At 54.5% G+C, this 14,325-nt stretch overlaps 2 protein-coding genes and 1 long non-coding RNA gene across 9 annotated transcripts in view; 1 reads left to right on the top strand and 2 right to left on the bottom strand.

The window, feature by feature from the left end:
- Positions 1 to 11,590, top strand: part of MAST1 (microtubule associated serine/threonine kinase 1) — a 29,172-nt gene extending 17,582 nt beyond the window's left edge. For 2 of the 7 annotated variants that reach the window (XM_045853676.1, XM_045853672.1), the window contains 16 exons: positions 1,368 to 1,453; positions 1,543 to 1,751; positions 4,258 to 4,396; positions 4,512 to 4,644; positions 4,781 to 4,946; positions 5,041 to 5,142; positions 5,397 to 5,519; positions 6,007 to 6,116; positions 6,831 to 7,012; positions 7,087 to 7,337; positions 7,658 to 7,864; positions 8,066 to 8,295; positions 8,571 to 8,693; positions 8,807 to 8,943; positions 9,982 to 10,169; positions 10,269 to 11,590. In XM_045853676.1, coding sequence (XP_045709632.1) covers positions 1,368 to 1,453; positions 1,543 to 1,751; positions 4,258 to 4,396; positions 4,512 to 4,644; positions 4,781 to 4,946; positions 5,041 to 5,142; positions 5,397 to 5,519; positions 6,007 to 6,116; positions 6,831 to 7,012; positions 7,087 to 7,337; positions 7,658 to 7,864; positions 8,066 to 8,295; positions 8,571 to 8,693; positions 8,807 to 8,943; positions 9,982 to 10,169; positions 10,269 to 11,509 — 3,627 coding nt within the window. In that variant the 3' untranslated portion in view covers positions 11,510 to 11,590. Of the gene's footprint in view, positions 1 to 1,367; positions 1,454 to 1,542; positions 1,752 to 4,257; positions 4,397 to 4,511; positions 4,645 to 4,780; positions 4,947 to 5,040; positions 5,143 to 5,396; positions 5,520 to 6,006; positions 6,117 to 6,830; positions 7,013 to 7,086; positions 7,338 to 7,657; positions 7,865 to 8,065; positions 8,296 to 8,570; positions 8,694 to 8,806; positions 8,944 to 9,981 lie in introns of all 7 variants that reach the window. The other 5 variants (XM_045853671.1, XM_045853669.1, XM_045853673.1 and 2 more) reach the window with 4 other exon arrangements.
- Positions 9,331 to 10,454, bottom strand: LOC123828613. The gene is made up of 2 exons (XR_006787474.1): positions 10,317 to 10,454; positions 9,331 to 9,658 (listed from the first exon to the last, which is right to left on the bottom strand). It is a non-coding gene; the product is annotated as an uncharacterized LOC123828613 (long non-coding RNA).
- A 229-nt stretch (positions 11,591 to 11,819) lies between the features above and the next one.
- Positions 11,820 to 14,325, bottom strand: DNASE2 (deoxyribonuclease 2, lysosomal). The gene is given in 7 exon segments (XM_045853677.1): positions 11,820 to 12,029; positions 12,032 to 12,370; positions 12,775 to 12,972; positions 13,061 to 13,216; positions 13,501 to 13,579; positions 13,677 to 13,854; positions 13,964 to 14,325. Coding segments are annotated over 7 exon segments (1,092 nt in total). The 5' UTR covers positions 14,059 to 14,325; the 3' UTR covers positions 11,820 to 11,982.

The following is a 14,325-nucleotide window of genomic DNA, read 5'->3' as shown; positions in this document are numbered from 1 at the left end:
CTGGCTATTCATAGTGCTGCCTGTGTGACCGCCCCAAGGAAGGTATAGGCCACATTCTAAGAAACATAACAGTTCAGTATTTTAAAAATCTCATAGATCTTTTTGTGTAATATTTTTGTAAATAATACAAACATATTGTCCCTAAAAAAGTAAAAATAATTTTCAAAGAAGTTACACAGTGAAGAATCCTACATCAGCCCGTGTCCTTTACTGCCCTATGTCCCCCCAAATATTATTAGTACATGTGCTGCTGAGCACCACCAAGTATGTTTACCGAGTTCTGTTTTATCACCTTTTTTTACATAAAAGCCTAAAGTACATATTATTGCTTTTGTCCCCCACTTGATAAAATACTTGGAAGAACTTTCTGAATCGATATACTGGTAGATTCCTCATTCTTTTTAACAAGGACACAATATTCCTTCCTCCAGACACCGCTCACATGTTTATTTAGCCGATTTCCTATAGTTGCATGTGTTGATTGTTACTAAGATTTGCAATGAGCAAGATAGTACATATGTCATTTTTTTCTCTTTAAAGATTTTATTTTTTTATTTATTTTTAGAGAGAGGGGAAGGGAGGGAGGAGAAGAAAGAGAAGGAGAGAAACATCAATGTGTGAGAGAAACATAGATCAGTTGTCTCTTGCACACGCCCCAGCCGGGGACCTGGCCTGCAACCTGGGCATGTGCCCTGACCAGGAACCAAACCTGTGACATTTCGGTTTGCAGGATGGTACTCAACCCGCTGAGCCACACCAGCCAGGGTACATAGTACATACATCATTTTCACATGTGCAATCCTATCTGTAGAGTTAGTTCAAAAGTGAAATTGCTGGGTCAAAGGGAATGTGCACTGTAATTGTGATATGCATCAAAGTATCTTCCATGGGGCTTGTACCAATTTATACTCCCAACAGCAAGGTATAAAAGTAGCTGTTTTCCCACAGCTTTACTCTGTGTTTTTTTCCCCAGTCTGCTAAGTTAAATATGGTATCTTGGGTTGTTTTAATTTGCCCTTCTATCATTATATGTGAGGTTTAGCATCTTTTCACGTGTTTAAGAGCTGTAATCCTACTTCACATATCTGGCCTGTTTTTGTTGTTAGGCTTTTTATTATTGATTTCTGAGAGTTCTTTATAATGAGGGTGATTATTTCATAGGCGTCATTACTAATGTAAAGAAGTTAGGAATATGGCTTCAGAGTCAGACAGTCTTGGGTTCAAGTCCTGATTTTGTGACTTCCTCAGTGAGGCATTTGGATGAAGGACACACCCCCTCTGTGCCTCAGTTTCCCCATGGGTAAAATGGAATAATGAGTCCCAATGTTATCATGATGATGGTGGTGGTCTCCATCTTTCCCCTGCAGGGCCGCAGCAGTACCACGAAGGCTAAGAAACCACCTGGAGAGAATGACTTTGATACCATCAAGCTCATAAGCAATGGTGCTTACGGGTGAGCCACCCGGGGCTCTGGCAGGGGGAGGGTAGCGGAGGCCGGGTGTCTCGGAGGTGATGGCCGGTCCTCGCTCTCTCCCCCTGCAGCGCCGTCTACCTGGTACGGCACCGGGACACAAGGCAGCGCTTCGCAATGAAAAAGATCAATAAGCAGAACCTGATCCTGCGCAACCAGATCCAGCAGGCCTTTGTGGAGCGCGACATCCTCACCTTCGCTGAGAACCCCTTTGTGGTCAGCATGTTCTGCTCCTTTGAGACCCGGCGCCACCTCTGCATGGTCATGGAGTACGTGGAAGGTGTGGCTGCCTGCTGGGCTGCAGAGAAGACGGGGGATGCATGCTGGTCAGGGCAGCCTGCCCGACCCCAGTCACTGTATTGACTGTCCACATATTCATCCATCCAGTCATTGGTCATCCATTTCATCTGCTTATTTCTATCCAGCCATCTATTAGTTTATCTGTCTGTTTTCATTTCATCCAATATAGATACATCCATCCAATTATCCATCCACCCTTCCATTCTTCCACCCATTGATTTGTTTGTTAGTCCATGTTTTTCCATCCTTCCATCTGTTTATCCTGTATGCATCGATTATTACAAAAAAATTTAATAGAGTAGTTCTTCATTTTTAGAGTAGTTCTAGGTTTACAGAAAGACTGATTGGAAAGCACATTTGAGTTCCCACATACCTACCCCCTCCCCCAGTCTCCCCTATCATTTACATCTTGCATTAGTGTAGTACATTTGTTATAATTTATGAACCAATATTGGTACATTGTTAAATGGAGTCTGTAGTTTATATTAGAGTTCACTCTGTGTTGCACATCTGTTTTTCACTCATCCATCTCTTTATACAGCTAACCATTCATTCACTCATCAATGTATTCACCCATCTACTCACCATCTGTCCATCTACCAATACCAATATCTATGCATTAATCCATTATCCACCCATCCATCCATCCATTTACTATCTGTATTTTTATTCATTCATCTGAACCTCCGTTCTACCCATCTCCTCCAGCTATCTCTATCCATTTGTCCACAATTCATCTATCAGTTTATCTATTTACCATCCATCTACCCATCCATCCAACCACCAATGCATAAATTTTCCATCTGTTAATCCATCCATCCACACTTCTATTGATCCAAATGTTAACACATCATCAGCCAAACACAAGCATACTATGGTTATTAGGACACACACGTGATCTCGTGGGGCTACAGCTGTGCCACCCCTAAGCCTTAGCCAGCCATCCGTTCATTCCACAGATATCCCCCATTGCCTCCCTCGTGCCACAGGCTGTGTGCTAGGCACTGGTTGCACAGCGGGGACTAGGCCCGCACACCTCTCCCTCGTGCAAGTTATATTCTGGGTAGACAGACAATAAACAAGTGAAATAAGCCAAAGATGATGAAGTTGTTTTGTATTAGTGAGGACGGTAATGAGGACCTTAAGGCTCAAGGAGGCCATTGGGGCGCAGAGGGTCTGGAGCCTCTCCAAGGCCTGCACTGCACCTGGAAGAGGGACCCAAGAACGAGGTCTCTCAAGTGGGAAGGCATCTGGATTTCGAGGCAGCGATTTTCGACTGGTGTGCTGCATGAACTTTTAAAACATGCAAAGCACTTGACTATTTAGTCATGGGCACTGACCTCTTTTTCCTTAGATTGTCGAATTAAAAAATGACAGCCAGCCCAACAGTAGCTATCCAGTGTGAATGAATCAAAATTATACCCAGACAGGCCTTGATATAGCGACGTTGCCATCCAGCAGCTCCCAACTTGCATCCTGCTAGCTCAACAATCTTTGTGAAAAAATAAGTGATAAATTGGAGGGCTGAGCGACTTGGGTCAGCTGCTGTCCTTGGAAGCAAATCCGGCTCTTGTAAGAAAAAGGAGGAATGCATATTGGGGGAGCCTAACCATCACAGTAAACCTGGTGGGGTCCAGGCTCAGACTCAAGATTTCAGACTCAAGGCCCAGACTCAAGATTCAGACTCCAGGAGATCAAGGGCAGTACTTCCAGACTAATATTTTTTAAAATCTCTACATTTATCTTTTTAAAGACTTAGTTTATTTATTTTTAGAGAGAGGGGAAGGGAGAGAGAAAGAGGGAAACCGATATGTGGTTGCCTCTCGCATGCCCCCAACTGAGGACCTGGCCGGCAACCCATGCATGTGCCCTGACTGGGAATCGAACCACAATCCTTTGGTTCACAGGCCAGTGCTCAATCCACTGAGCCACACCAGCCAGGGCCCAGACTAGTTTTTTTAAATTAAACTTTTTGAAAGATTATTTTTATAGATGGGAAAAGAGGGCGAAAACCAGGGAGAGAAACATCAATGTGTGCTTGCCTTTCACATGCCATCCCCACCAGGGACCTGACCTGCAATCCAGGCATGTGCCCTGACTGGGAATCGATCTGGGAACTCTTTGGTTCTCAGGCCTGCACTCAATCCACTGAGCTACACCAGCCAGGGTCTTCTAGACTCACCTGATGAGCAGACAGCCTTTGGTACCCACCGAACCTCATCTCCACCATCAACTCCCTGCATGATCCAACCTGAGTCTCAGATCAAGCCAACTTTGGAGGGTGGTTAAGAGGACAAGAGGAGCCTGGTAGAGGGCATTCCCTGTGCGACCTGAGGAGAGGGAGGTCCTGTCTGTGCCTCAGCCTTCCTTAACTGTAAAATACGGGCAACATGAGGCGAGGACTTGGTGCTGTAGTTCATGTTGAGGGCTCAACTCTGGGGCAGGGGTGCCTCCCCCTTTACACGGGCCTACTCCTTCACACACAGGTGGGGACTGTGCCACCCTGCTGAAGAACATCGGGGCGCTGCCTGTGGAGATGGCCCGCATGTACTTTGCCGAGACGGTGCTGGCGCTCGAGTACTTGCACAACTATGGCATTGTGCACCGTGACCTCAAGCCTGACAAGTGAGTCTTGACCTTTCTAATCACTCCCTCTGTGCCCCTCCGGAGGCACTGGTGTAGAAGGGCCAGGAGGGAAGTGGGCAGGCCTTGCCTCTGAGACCCGTGCTTGCATTTTCAGCCTCCTCATCACTTCCATGGGCCACATCAAGCTCACAGATTTTGGCCTTTCCAAAATGGGACTCATGAGCCTCACCACTAACCTGTATGAAGGCCACATTGAGAAGGATGCCCGGGAATTCTTGGACAAACAGGTATGTGTGCAGGTGTGGGGGTCACGGTGGGGAGAGTTATCCAGCAAGACCGTGGGGCCCAGGGTGTGGTGAAGGGTGCAGCTCCCCCTTGAGGCCCTTCCTGTGGCCAGGGTGCAGGCTGACGGCCTGCCCCCAGGTGTGTGGGACCCCAGAGTACATCGCACCCGAGGTCATCCTGCGCCAGGGCTACGGCAAGCCGGTGGACTGGTGGGCCATGGGCATCATTCTCTACGAGTTCCTGGTGGGCTGCGTGCCCTTCTTTGGAGACACGCCCGAAGAACTATTTGGACAGGTCATCAGTGGTGCGTAGCCTCCTCAGTGTGCAGGTCGGGGAGATGGGCTCACCCAGGGTCTCTGGACTCCAAAAGTGACCCCCAGCCCCACCTTGCTCTTCAGATGACATCCTGTGGCCGGAAGGAGATGAGGCCCTGCCCACAGATGCCCAGCTCCTGATATCCAGCCTCCTGCAGACCAACCCTCTGGTCCGGCTTGGGGCAGGTAAGGGGTCTGCTATATAGAGAAGCTGAGGACAGTCCACAGCCATACCACCCTGAACGCACCCGATCTCGCCTGATCTCAGAAGCTAAGCAGGGCCGAGCCCGGTTAGTACTTGGATGGGAGAAGCTGAGGGCTGGACTCTGGGTTCTGTGGCCCCCTGGATGGAAGAGAGGGGTGTGTGGCTGGGTTTCTGAGCTGGCCATCAGCTGCCGCTGGAATTCCCTCCCAGCCCCCACACACCCTTTCCTCCGCAGGAGGTGCCTTTGAGGTAAAGCAGCACAGTTTCTTCCGAGACCTGGACTGGACAGGGCTGCTGAGGCAGAAAGCAGAGTTCATCCCCCACCTGGAGTCCGAGGATGACACCAGCTACTTCGACAGTGAGCTGGGAGAGGGGGTGGATTCCGGTGACAGGGGCACTCAGGCAAGTCCTGGGCTGGAGCCCAACTGGCTAGGAGACCAGCTTCTCAGACAGAGGAGAGGGGTGGAGGGAGAGTGGCCTGGCGTAGTGGCAGGACTCAGTCTGAGAATTTGGTAGACAGAAAGAGGCTGGGGTAGAGGTGGGGCCTGACAGTGGTGAGTTCTGGAGTTGGGCTCAGGTTAGGGTGCTAGGGTGCTAGGATCCAAAACTAAGGCAGAGGCATGGGCTGGCCCAAGGTGGAGCCATGGTGGAGAGTGCCATAGAAATGGGGTCTCTGGGAGTTGGGCTGGAACCCAGCCTGGCTGCAGGGGCCTGAATCAGATCTTAGATTGGGACAGGGGCATGGCAGGGCCTGCAGCCCTGGCAGGAACCAGGACCTGATTCCTGTAAGGGTGCGGTCTGAGGAGTGGACCCTTGTCCTTGGTCACGGCCCACCCCCTCCCCAGCCCGCTCAGATAGGTATCACCACGTGAACTCTTATGATGAGGATGACACGACGGAGGAGGAGCCTGTGGAGATCCGCCAGTTTTCCTCCTGCTCCCCGCGCTTCAGCAAAGTGAGCCAAGGCTGGGCTAGGCGTGGGGCCAGACCCGGTCAGGACCCGGCAAGGTCGGGAGGTGGGGCCTGGCTGGGGAGGGGTTGAGGATCTTTGTCTACAAGAGGGGGAGGGAGGCGGGCCAGAGTGGGGAAACGCTGAAGAGGCTGGGGAATCAGGGTCCCAGGCCCGAGGTCTCAGGCTGGGAAGTTACTAGGAAGTTACTAGGGAGCAAGATTCTGGGAGTGATAGAGCCTGGGGGTATATGGGAGGGCCTTTGGCTTTGGGTGGAATCTAAGATCTGCACAGTTGTGGTAATGAGGACTCTCAGTGGGACGGAGCTAGGTCTAGATGAGGCGGGGTCAGGACCTTGGGGTGGAGAGGGTGAGCAGTGGGCCCAGGGCAACTGTGCACCAGGTCTCGCTTTGAGGAGGAGCGTGTAGTGGGGTTCAAAGCCCAGCTTGGGGTACATGTGATTGGGTGGAGCCTGGGAAGGTGGGCAGGAAAGGGCAAATTCAAGATACGGGTCAGGTATAGAGTAGGGCAGGGCCTAATTGTGTGGGGTAGGTTCTGAGCTGAAGAACTGTAGTTGGTTGCGGGACAATTCAGAGTTCGGCGGGGCTCAGCCTTGGGTGGGCGGAGCGTGTTCAGTAGCGGGAAGCCGATTCGCTCTGGAGCGAAGGCGGAACCTGGGGGCCGGACTGGCCTCCCATCACCACTCACCCTCCCTTTCAGGTTTATAGCAGTATGGAGCAGCTGTCGCAGCATGAGCCCAAGACCCCCGTGGCGGCAGCAGCGGGGGGCAGCAAGCGGGAGCTGAGCGCCAAGGGTCTAGAGGAGAAGGTGGCCGGCAAGCGGGAGGGCCTGGGTAGCCTGACCCTGCGTGAGAAGAGCTGGAGAGGGGGCTCCCCAGAGATGTGAGCAGGGGCAGGGCTATATTTGGGGAGCGGGGATGAAGGAGCGTGTCGCCTCTGACCACCCCACCTTTCAGCAGCAAGCGCTTCTCAGCCTCAGAGGCCAGCTTCCTGGAGGGGGAGGCCAGTCCTCCGTTGGGCGCACGTCGCCGTTTCTCGGCGCTTCTGGAGCCCAGCCGCTTCAGCGCCCCTCAAGAGGATGAGGATGAGGCCCGGCTTCGCAGGCCTCCGCGGCCCAGCTCGGATCCCCCAGGCTCGCTGGATGCGCGGGTTCCCAAAGAGGCAGCTCAAGAAGATGTCACCGCCAGTGCCTGCGACCCTGAAGCCAGTGAGTGGCCCCTCCCACCGTCTTCCCTAGTTCCCCAGTGGCCATATATTGAGCATTCGATGAGCCTGGTACTGTTTATGCAAGATTGCACATATTTTATACACTCCAGTCTGGGTTCTTGTCAGCATGAGGAACACTCTGCAGTCCCTGCTCAGTCAGTCAATAAACGTGTGTGAGCTGTGTCAGATGCACGTTACTTGCTCTCCGGAAACTCACATTCGAACAAGAGCGAGAAGTGGGAAAAGCAAGCCAGGCAGAGTGAACATATGCAAAAAGTCTGCGATCTTGGACTGACTCCTAACCCACCTGCTCTGTTGCAGCTGACCAACCACGCCCAGGCGACCTGTGCCCACCTTCGAAGGATGGGGACCCATCAGGCCCAAGGGCCACTAATGACCTGGTTCTGCGCCGGGCGCGGCATCAGCAGCTGTCAGGGGACCCCGCGGTAGAGAAGCGGCCTTCTCGAACCGGAGGCAAAGTTATCAAGTCAGCCTCTGCCACTGCCTTGTCTGTCATGATTCCTGCAGGTGATGCCAGCCCCACCTGGCAGGGGAGGGGCTGTCCTCATTTGTGCCAAGATAGGCCAATGAAAACACGACATTTTTACCATCCATAGTGATTGGCACTGAGGTGGACCAATGAGAGACCTGGGACTTTGACTAGGAAGGAGGGAGGAACAGTGCAGGGAGACCTGTGACTGACCTCTGGCCATGGTTCTGTGTCTGCAGTGGACCCCCATGGAAGCTCACCCCTGGCCAGCCCCATGTCCCCACGATCTCTCTCCTCCAACCCATCCTCGAGGGACTCCTCACCCAGCCGGGACTACTCACCCGCTGTCAGTGGGCTCCGCTCCCCTATTACCATCCAACGCTCTGGCAAGAAGTATGGCTTCACACTGCGAGCCATTCGCGTCTACATGGGTGACTCAGATGTTTACAGTGTCCACCACATTGTCTGGGTGAGCACTCATGGGTGGGTCTGTGTTCCAAGCTGGGGGGTGGGGGAAGAGAATCCCCTTAACAGCCAGGGGTGAGCGACAGCTCAATCTCTGGATCCAGGAAGTCTAGATGGGACTCTTGTGACCTGCAGCGTCTCTTCCCCCTCTGAGCTTCAGTTTCTTTAGCTGTAAACTGGGAAGAATAATTACTAGAGCTATGTGCCTGGCACATAAGCTTAGGGAGCTTCCTTGTTACTGATCTTGTTAACCCTGCCTGTGTGGTGCCCGGTCCCCAGCACGTGGAGGAGGGGGGCCCAGCCCAGGAGGCAGGGCTCTGTGCCGGAGACCTCATCACCCACGTGAACGGGGAGCCTGTGCATGGTATGGTACATCCTGAGGTCGTAGAGCTGATCCTCAAGGTGAGTGCAAGGGAGGGAGCACACTGGGGAGGGGGAAGGGAGGGGAGGTCCTTAGAGCTGGAGCTTCCTGAACAGCCTCCAACAGAGCATTTGCCTACCTTCTTGACCCCCAGAGTGGCAACAAGGTGGCAGTGACCACAACACCCTTTGAAAATACCTCCATTCGCATTGGCCCTGCAAGGCGCAGCAGCTACAAGGCCAAAATGGCTCGGAGGAACAGGAGACCCTCAGCTAAAGAGGGCCAGGAGAGGTGGGTGGGGCCGAGTGCGGTGGGTGGGACTATACACAGCAGGCAAGGACCGTACTCCAGTTTTTGAACAGTGGAAGGGTTAACGTGAAGGGCCACAGGTGAGAACAGGAGAAGGAAGTGTGGACGCCACTGAGTAAAGAGTGAAAACAAGAGGACAAAGACGGAGGAGCTGGGAAAATGGAAGGAACTAAGAAAGGAAGCTGTGCCAGGTTCCTGGGCTGGAGGAAAAGTATTGTGGGAGTGTCTCGGGCAAGTGGGCAGGGCCAGAAGATATGGATTAGAGACGGCGCAGTCAGGAGGTGGTCTTGTCCAGTTGGATGTGTTTAGATGACTAGGAAGGGCCGAGGAAGGGATTTGTATCTGGAATGAGCAAGCCAGGCAACACCGTGCAAAGTGAAATAATTTATTTTCTTATAGGTAGGAGAAGCTAGGAGAGGTAGGTGGGGCCAGGAGAGTGTTCTGTTTTGATCAGTGGGTTTGGCCTGGACAAATTGTGAGTAGGGATTTAAGTGAGAGGACCCAGGTTGAACTGAGTCAGTGAACTTCTCCCTCCAACCCCTGGCTCTGATAAGTGGGATGTAGCTGGAGGGTGGGGTCAGAGATGTCTTGGGCACCTCTCAGGTGGGGCCAGAAAAATGTTGGTTTTGCTTTGAGTAGCATCTCTAGGATGGGGCCTGAGGTGGGAGGAGCCAAGTGGACCAGAGCTGTATAGAGACTGGGGAAGGGAAGGAGAAAGAGAGGGAGAGAAACATCAATGTGTGATTGCCTCTGGTGTGCCCCATACCAGGGACCTGGCTCGCAACCCAGACATGTGCCCTGACTGGGAATCGAACCGGCTACCCTTTGGTTCGCAGGCTGGTATTCAGTCCACTGAGCCACACCAGGCAGGGAGAGTTCTTTAAGTTTTGATTGGTGGGATGTAGCTATAGCTGGAGAGGGAGAGGCCAGAGGAGTGGGTGGTCCCAGGGGCTGAAGTGGGAGGGTACCAAGAGTTCTGGAGTCTGGTCGCAGGTGGGTGGCCCTCTCCTTGTCCCCCAGCAAGAAGCGCAGTTCCCTCTTCCGCAAGATCACGAAGCAGTCGAATTTGCTGCACACTAGCCGCTCCTTGTCCTCGCTGAACCGCTCGCTGTCGTCCAGCGACAGCCTCCCAGGCTCGCCCACCCACGGGCTGCCAGCACGCTCACCCACTCACAGCTACCGCTCCACACCCGACTCCGCCTACCTAGGTGAGCTCTCTGCCTGTGCTGAGCCAAGCACTGGGTGGCAGGGGACTGGTCCCCTGGCGGTTCCTGCCGTGTGCAACACCCCCTCTGCCCCACCCACAGGTGCCTCATCCCAAAGCAGCTCGCCAGCCTCGAGCACGCCTAACTCACCCGCGTCGTCGGCATCGCACCACATCCGGCCCAGCACGCTGCACGGCCTGTCACCGAAGCTGCACCGCCAGTACCGCTCTGCCCGATGCAAGTCGGCCGGCAACATCCCGCTGTCGCCGCTGGCGCACACACCATCCCCCACGCAGGCATCGCCGCCACCTCTGCCTGGCCACACGGTGGGCAGCTCGCACACAACGCAGAGCTTCCCGGCCAAGCTGCACTCTTCGCCACCGGTGGTGCGCCCGCGCCCCAAGAGTGCGGAGCCCCCGCGCTCGCCGCTCCTCAAACGCGTGCAGTCCGCAGAGAAGCTGGGAGCCTCGCTTGGGGCGGACAAGAAGGGCGCGCTGCGCAAACACAGTCTCGAGGTGGGCCATCCTGATTTCCGTAAGGACTTCCATGGTGAGCTGGCGTTGCATAGCTTGGCAGAGTCTGATGGTGAGACGCCCCCTGTGGAGGGGCCTGGTGTGACCCGACAGGTCGCAGTCCGCCGCCTGGGCCGCCAGGAATCGCCCCTCAGCCTGGGTGTGGACCCGCTGCTTCCTGAGGGCACCCTTCCTAATAAAGAGGAATCCCTTGGAGGTGCGGAAGGCTGCACCCAGGCCCGTACAACGACTCCAGGGGGCCGGAACCTGGAACGGGACGCCAGCGGCACTCGGCACCAGAGCGTGCAGACCGAGGATGGCATGGGCGGGGCTGCCAGGACCGTCGCCAAGGCCACACTGAGCCCGGTACAAGAACATGAAACTGGCCGGCGCAGCAGCTCAGGTGAGGTGGGCACGCCCCCAGTGCCCATTGTAGTAGAGCCTGAGCGGCCTGGGGCCAAGGCGCCGGTGCTTCAGCCTTCAGTCTCGGACTCTAAAGGGCTGCAGGGACCCACATCCCTAGCACCTCCCCCACCAGAGGCCCCCCGAGACCCGGATCGCTGGGTGCTGGAGGTGGTCCAGGAGCAGACCACGCTGAGCGGGCCTCGCTCCAAGCCCACCTCCCCCAAGCTCTGCCCGGACCCCCAGACCTCTTCTCTAGCCCCTATGAAGAGTGCACCAAGCAGCACAGGGCCCCCTGCCTCATCTGTTCCCCTTCTTGTCCCAGCTACCAAACCCGAGGTGGGGCTGACTCCTAGGTACACTGCTGAAGCTGTGCCCCCAGCAGACGTGACCAAAAGGGCGTCCTGCCCCACACCACCTGGCCCGTAGCTGAGGGGGCCACTGGCCCTGCACTGTACAGCCGACTATACATATGTACACATATAAATAAAGTGCGTCCATGCTTCGTGAGCTTTCTGGGGCTTGCCCCACCTCCCATGGCAAGGCCAGGTTTCAGCCCCTTGCCTGTCTGCTTGTTGGGTGGCGGATCTCCAGTCCCAGTTACCATAGAGAGGGGAGGTGAGTCTTACGTGGGCCTTTCCTTGTGGTCCCCCCATGAGCCAGCTGTCCCCAGACCCTTAAGCTGCAATGCTGCTCTGAGGCTCGGTGCCCGCCTGAGAAAAGGGTTAACAGACCCATCTGCCCGTTTCCTTTTATTCCTCACAAATCCTGAGTCAGGTGTTGTGGTTCCTATTTTGCAAATAAGTAGAGTGAGTCACAGGTTAAGGCACATAATTAAGATCACACAATTAGGAGCAGACTAAACTGGTATTTAAACTGATGTCCAAGTTGGCTCCTAAACCTTAATTCCTATGTGCTCTGCTGGGCTTCCTGGAGACAAGGTACCGCTCTCCTCCCCACAGGGCTCACAGGCCTTCACCAGCGGCTGGAAGGCCTTCCAGAAGGCAGGCAGCTGGGTACACACTGTGCCCCCACCTCGATGCATCTCTCCAGAGTTTCGATTCATGTCGCCCACACAGGCCCAGGACCCTTCTGGGGCTACACACCACTTGGAGTGGTCTTGTGAGGTATTGAAGGTAGGCCCAGCTGGCCCTGGGAAGGCTATCTTGGTCACGTCGAGCACTTGCTGGGCCCCGGAGCAGTTGGAGGGCAGGATGCCACTGGAGTGTTGCCAGAACTGGACCTGCAGGTTGCTGCCAAGGGCTTCTGCCAGCCAGCCAGAGTACAGGTCTGCAGAGGATAGAAAGAGGGCATGGACAGGGTCAGGGTCACTGCTAGGGAATCCCTAGGCTGCTGCCCTGCTCTGAGCTCAACTTCCTGAGGAATATCAGCTTTAGTACTAACAGCCTTCACTAAATACTTTATATGCATCACCTCACTCACATCAACCCTGTACGGTAGGTATGAGTACAACCACTTTTTCAGGTGGGTAAACTGAAAGTCCAGTTAAATCATGCACCATAGGACCAGAAACCAGTAGCTGAACCCAGGTCTTCACTTGTCTGTCTACCTCTTGTGTGTTTATGGCTCTGAAAGTGTTCAAGTTCCTATCTCTGACCTGCCCTCAGCCATGGACACACCTGACACCAACTCTGCAGAGAAAGACTTCTTTAACCTACAACCTCAGGGCTCACCATCTCCAAACTTTCCAAATTTGGCAAAGCTCTGGAAGGTGGCCCCTGCCTTTGATGTTAGTGTTACACTGCTGTTCCAGGGTTCCTGGTGAACATGGTGGCCCTGGGCCACTTCCTGCAGGTCAGGTAATTTCTTGATGAAGACCCCTTCCAGTTTGTAGTCATATACCTGGGGGTAGGTGTAGCTCAGCTGTCTGCCTGGAGGGGAAGAGGAGGAGAAAATGAAGGGCAGTTGCACAGTCTGGCCTGGGAATCAGAATCACCCGGCCTCCTTGTCCCCACTCACCAATCTTTGAGAACTGGTCGAAGGAAAAAGACATGCAGAGCAGGGTCTGCCCATATTTTTGGGCCTCAAAAGGCCAACGGTATGCAGCACTTGTGGGAAACCTGGGAGTGCTGTGGACCAGCCAGAAGCCCCCTTCTTCGTCCAGAAGTAGCACACCTGAACCAAAAGCCTAGATCGGGGAGCTGCTCAGGGCATCCCCAACAAGCACAAGTGCAACCACGAACATCCTCACTTTGCAGAGAGCTTGGAGAGTGTGTGGGCAGTGTTTGGACAACTGCTGAATTCTTTCCACAGCCCACTGTCATCACAGTCCAGAGGAAAGATAACATTTATAAAAGGCGAGGAGCTCCCTTCCCACCCCTGCAGGTCAGGAGTTAGTTAGCTGGGGGAAATGCAAAAGGAAACCAGGGCTCTTCCTCAGCCTCCAATTCCAGACTCACCCTTCGTGTGCCCCCGGCTAGAAGAGTTCTTAGTCCTGTAGTCAGCAGGCGGTTGGTCATTGTAAAGTAGATAGGCTAACTGGGGAGGATGGACAGGGCGATGTGAAGTTTTCCCCCCAGGCCGGGCCTTCCCTAGAGTCCTACCCCCGGTTCTGCCGGCACCTCAACCCCTTCACCTGGCTGGTGTTCTTGTACAGTGGCAGCAAGCTGCGGCCTACAGCTCCCTCCAAGCTATCGATGGACCTCGCGCCGTCGCGCCAGCCTCCTGAGCCCTCATCCAAGTATTTGTACTGCAACCCCGATTGAGCCCCATCCACCGGCCCGCTGTGGGCTGGCAGCTTGTAGACGACAAACCTGGAGGTCGGGGAATGGACAGAAACGGAGCAGGGAGAAGTGAAAGCTTTCCCCAGGGGCAAAGCAATCCCCAGTCCGGCTCTGGGGGATGCAGCGCCTGCGCACTCACCAGTCCACAGGCTGCCCTGAGTCACCGTAGCAGGTCAGGGTCCCTGCAGGAACCCATAGAAGTGCGGCCAGGAGCAGCAGGCTCAATGCGGCCATGGGGCTGGAGGAGAGGAATCAGTGTGGGGGCCGCAGAGCGCTAGATCACGAGTTGGGTCAGGCCCGATCACTGGTGACTTTCATTTCCCTAAACCCTTCTGGGATCCTAGGGCGGGACCCCATCCGGTGGAAACTCCACCCTCGAAGTAAGAAGCAGAGATTTGAAAAGAAGATCCCGGGTCCTCCGGGAGGGAGCGGGGCTTCCTTTTGGGCAGTCACTCCCCGTAGGTACCGCCCCCACCCGGCCAGCCTACAGTTGCTTCCTAC

This window comes from Phyllostomus hastatus, unplaced genomic scaffold, assembly GCF_019186645.2.
Source record: "Phyllostomus hastatus isolate PE091 unplaced genomic scaffold, TTU_PhHast_1.1 phas_contig_98, whole genome shotgun sequence".
Lineage (NCBI taxonomy): Eukaryota > Metazoa > Chordata > Mammalia > Chiroptera > Phyllostomidae > Phyllostomus > Phyllostomus hastatus.
The sequence above is the reverse complement of the archived record's forward strand: the minus strand, read 5'-3'. Positions and strand labels throughout refer to the sequence as shown.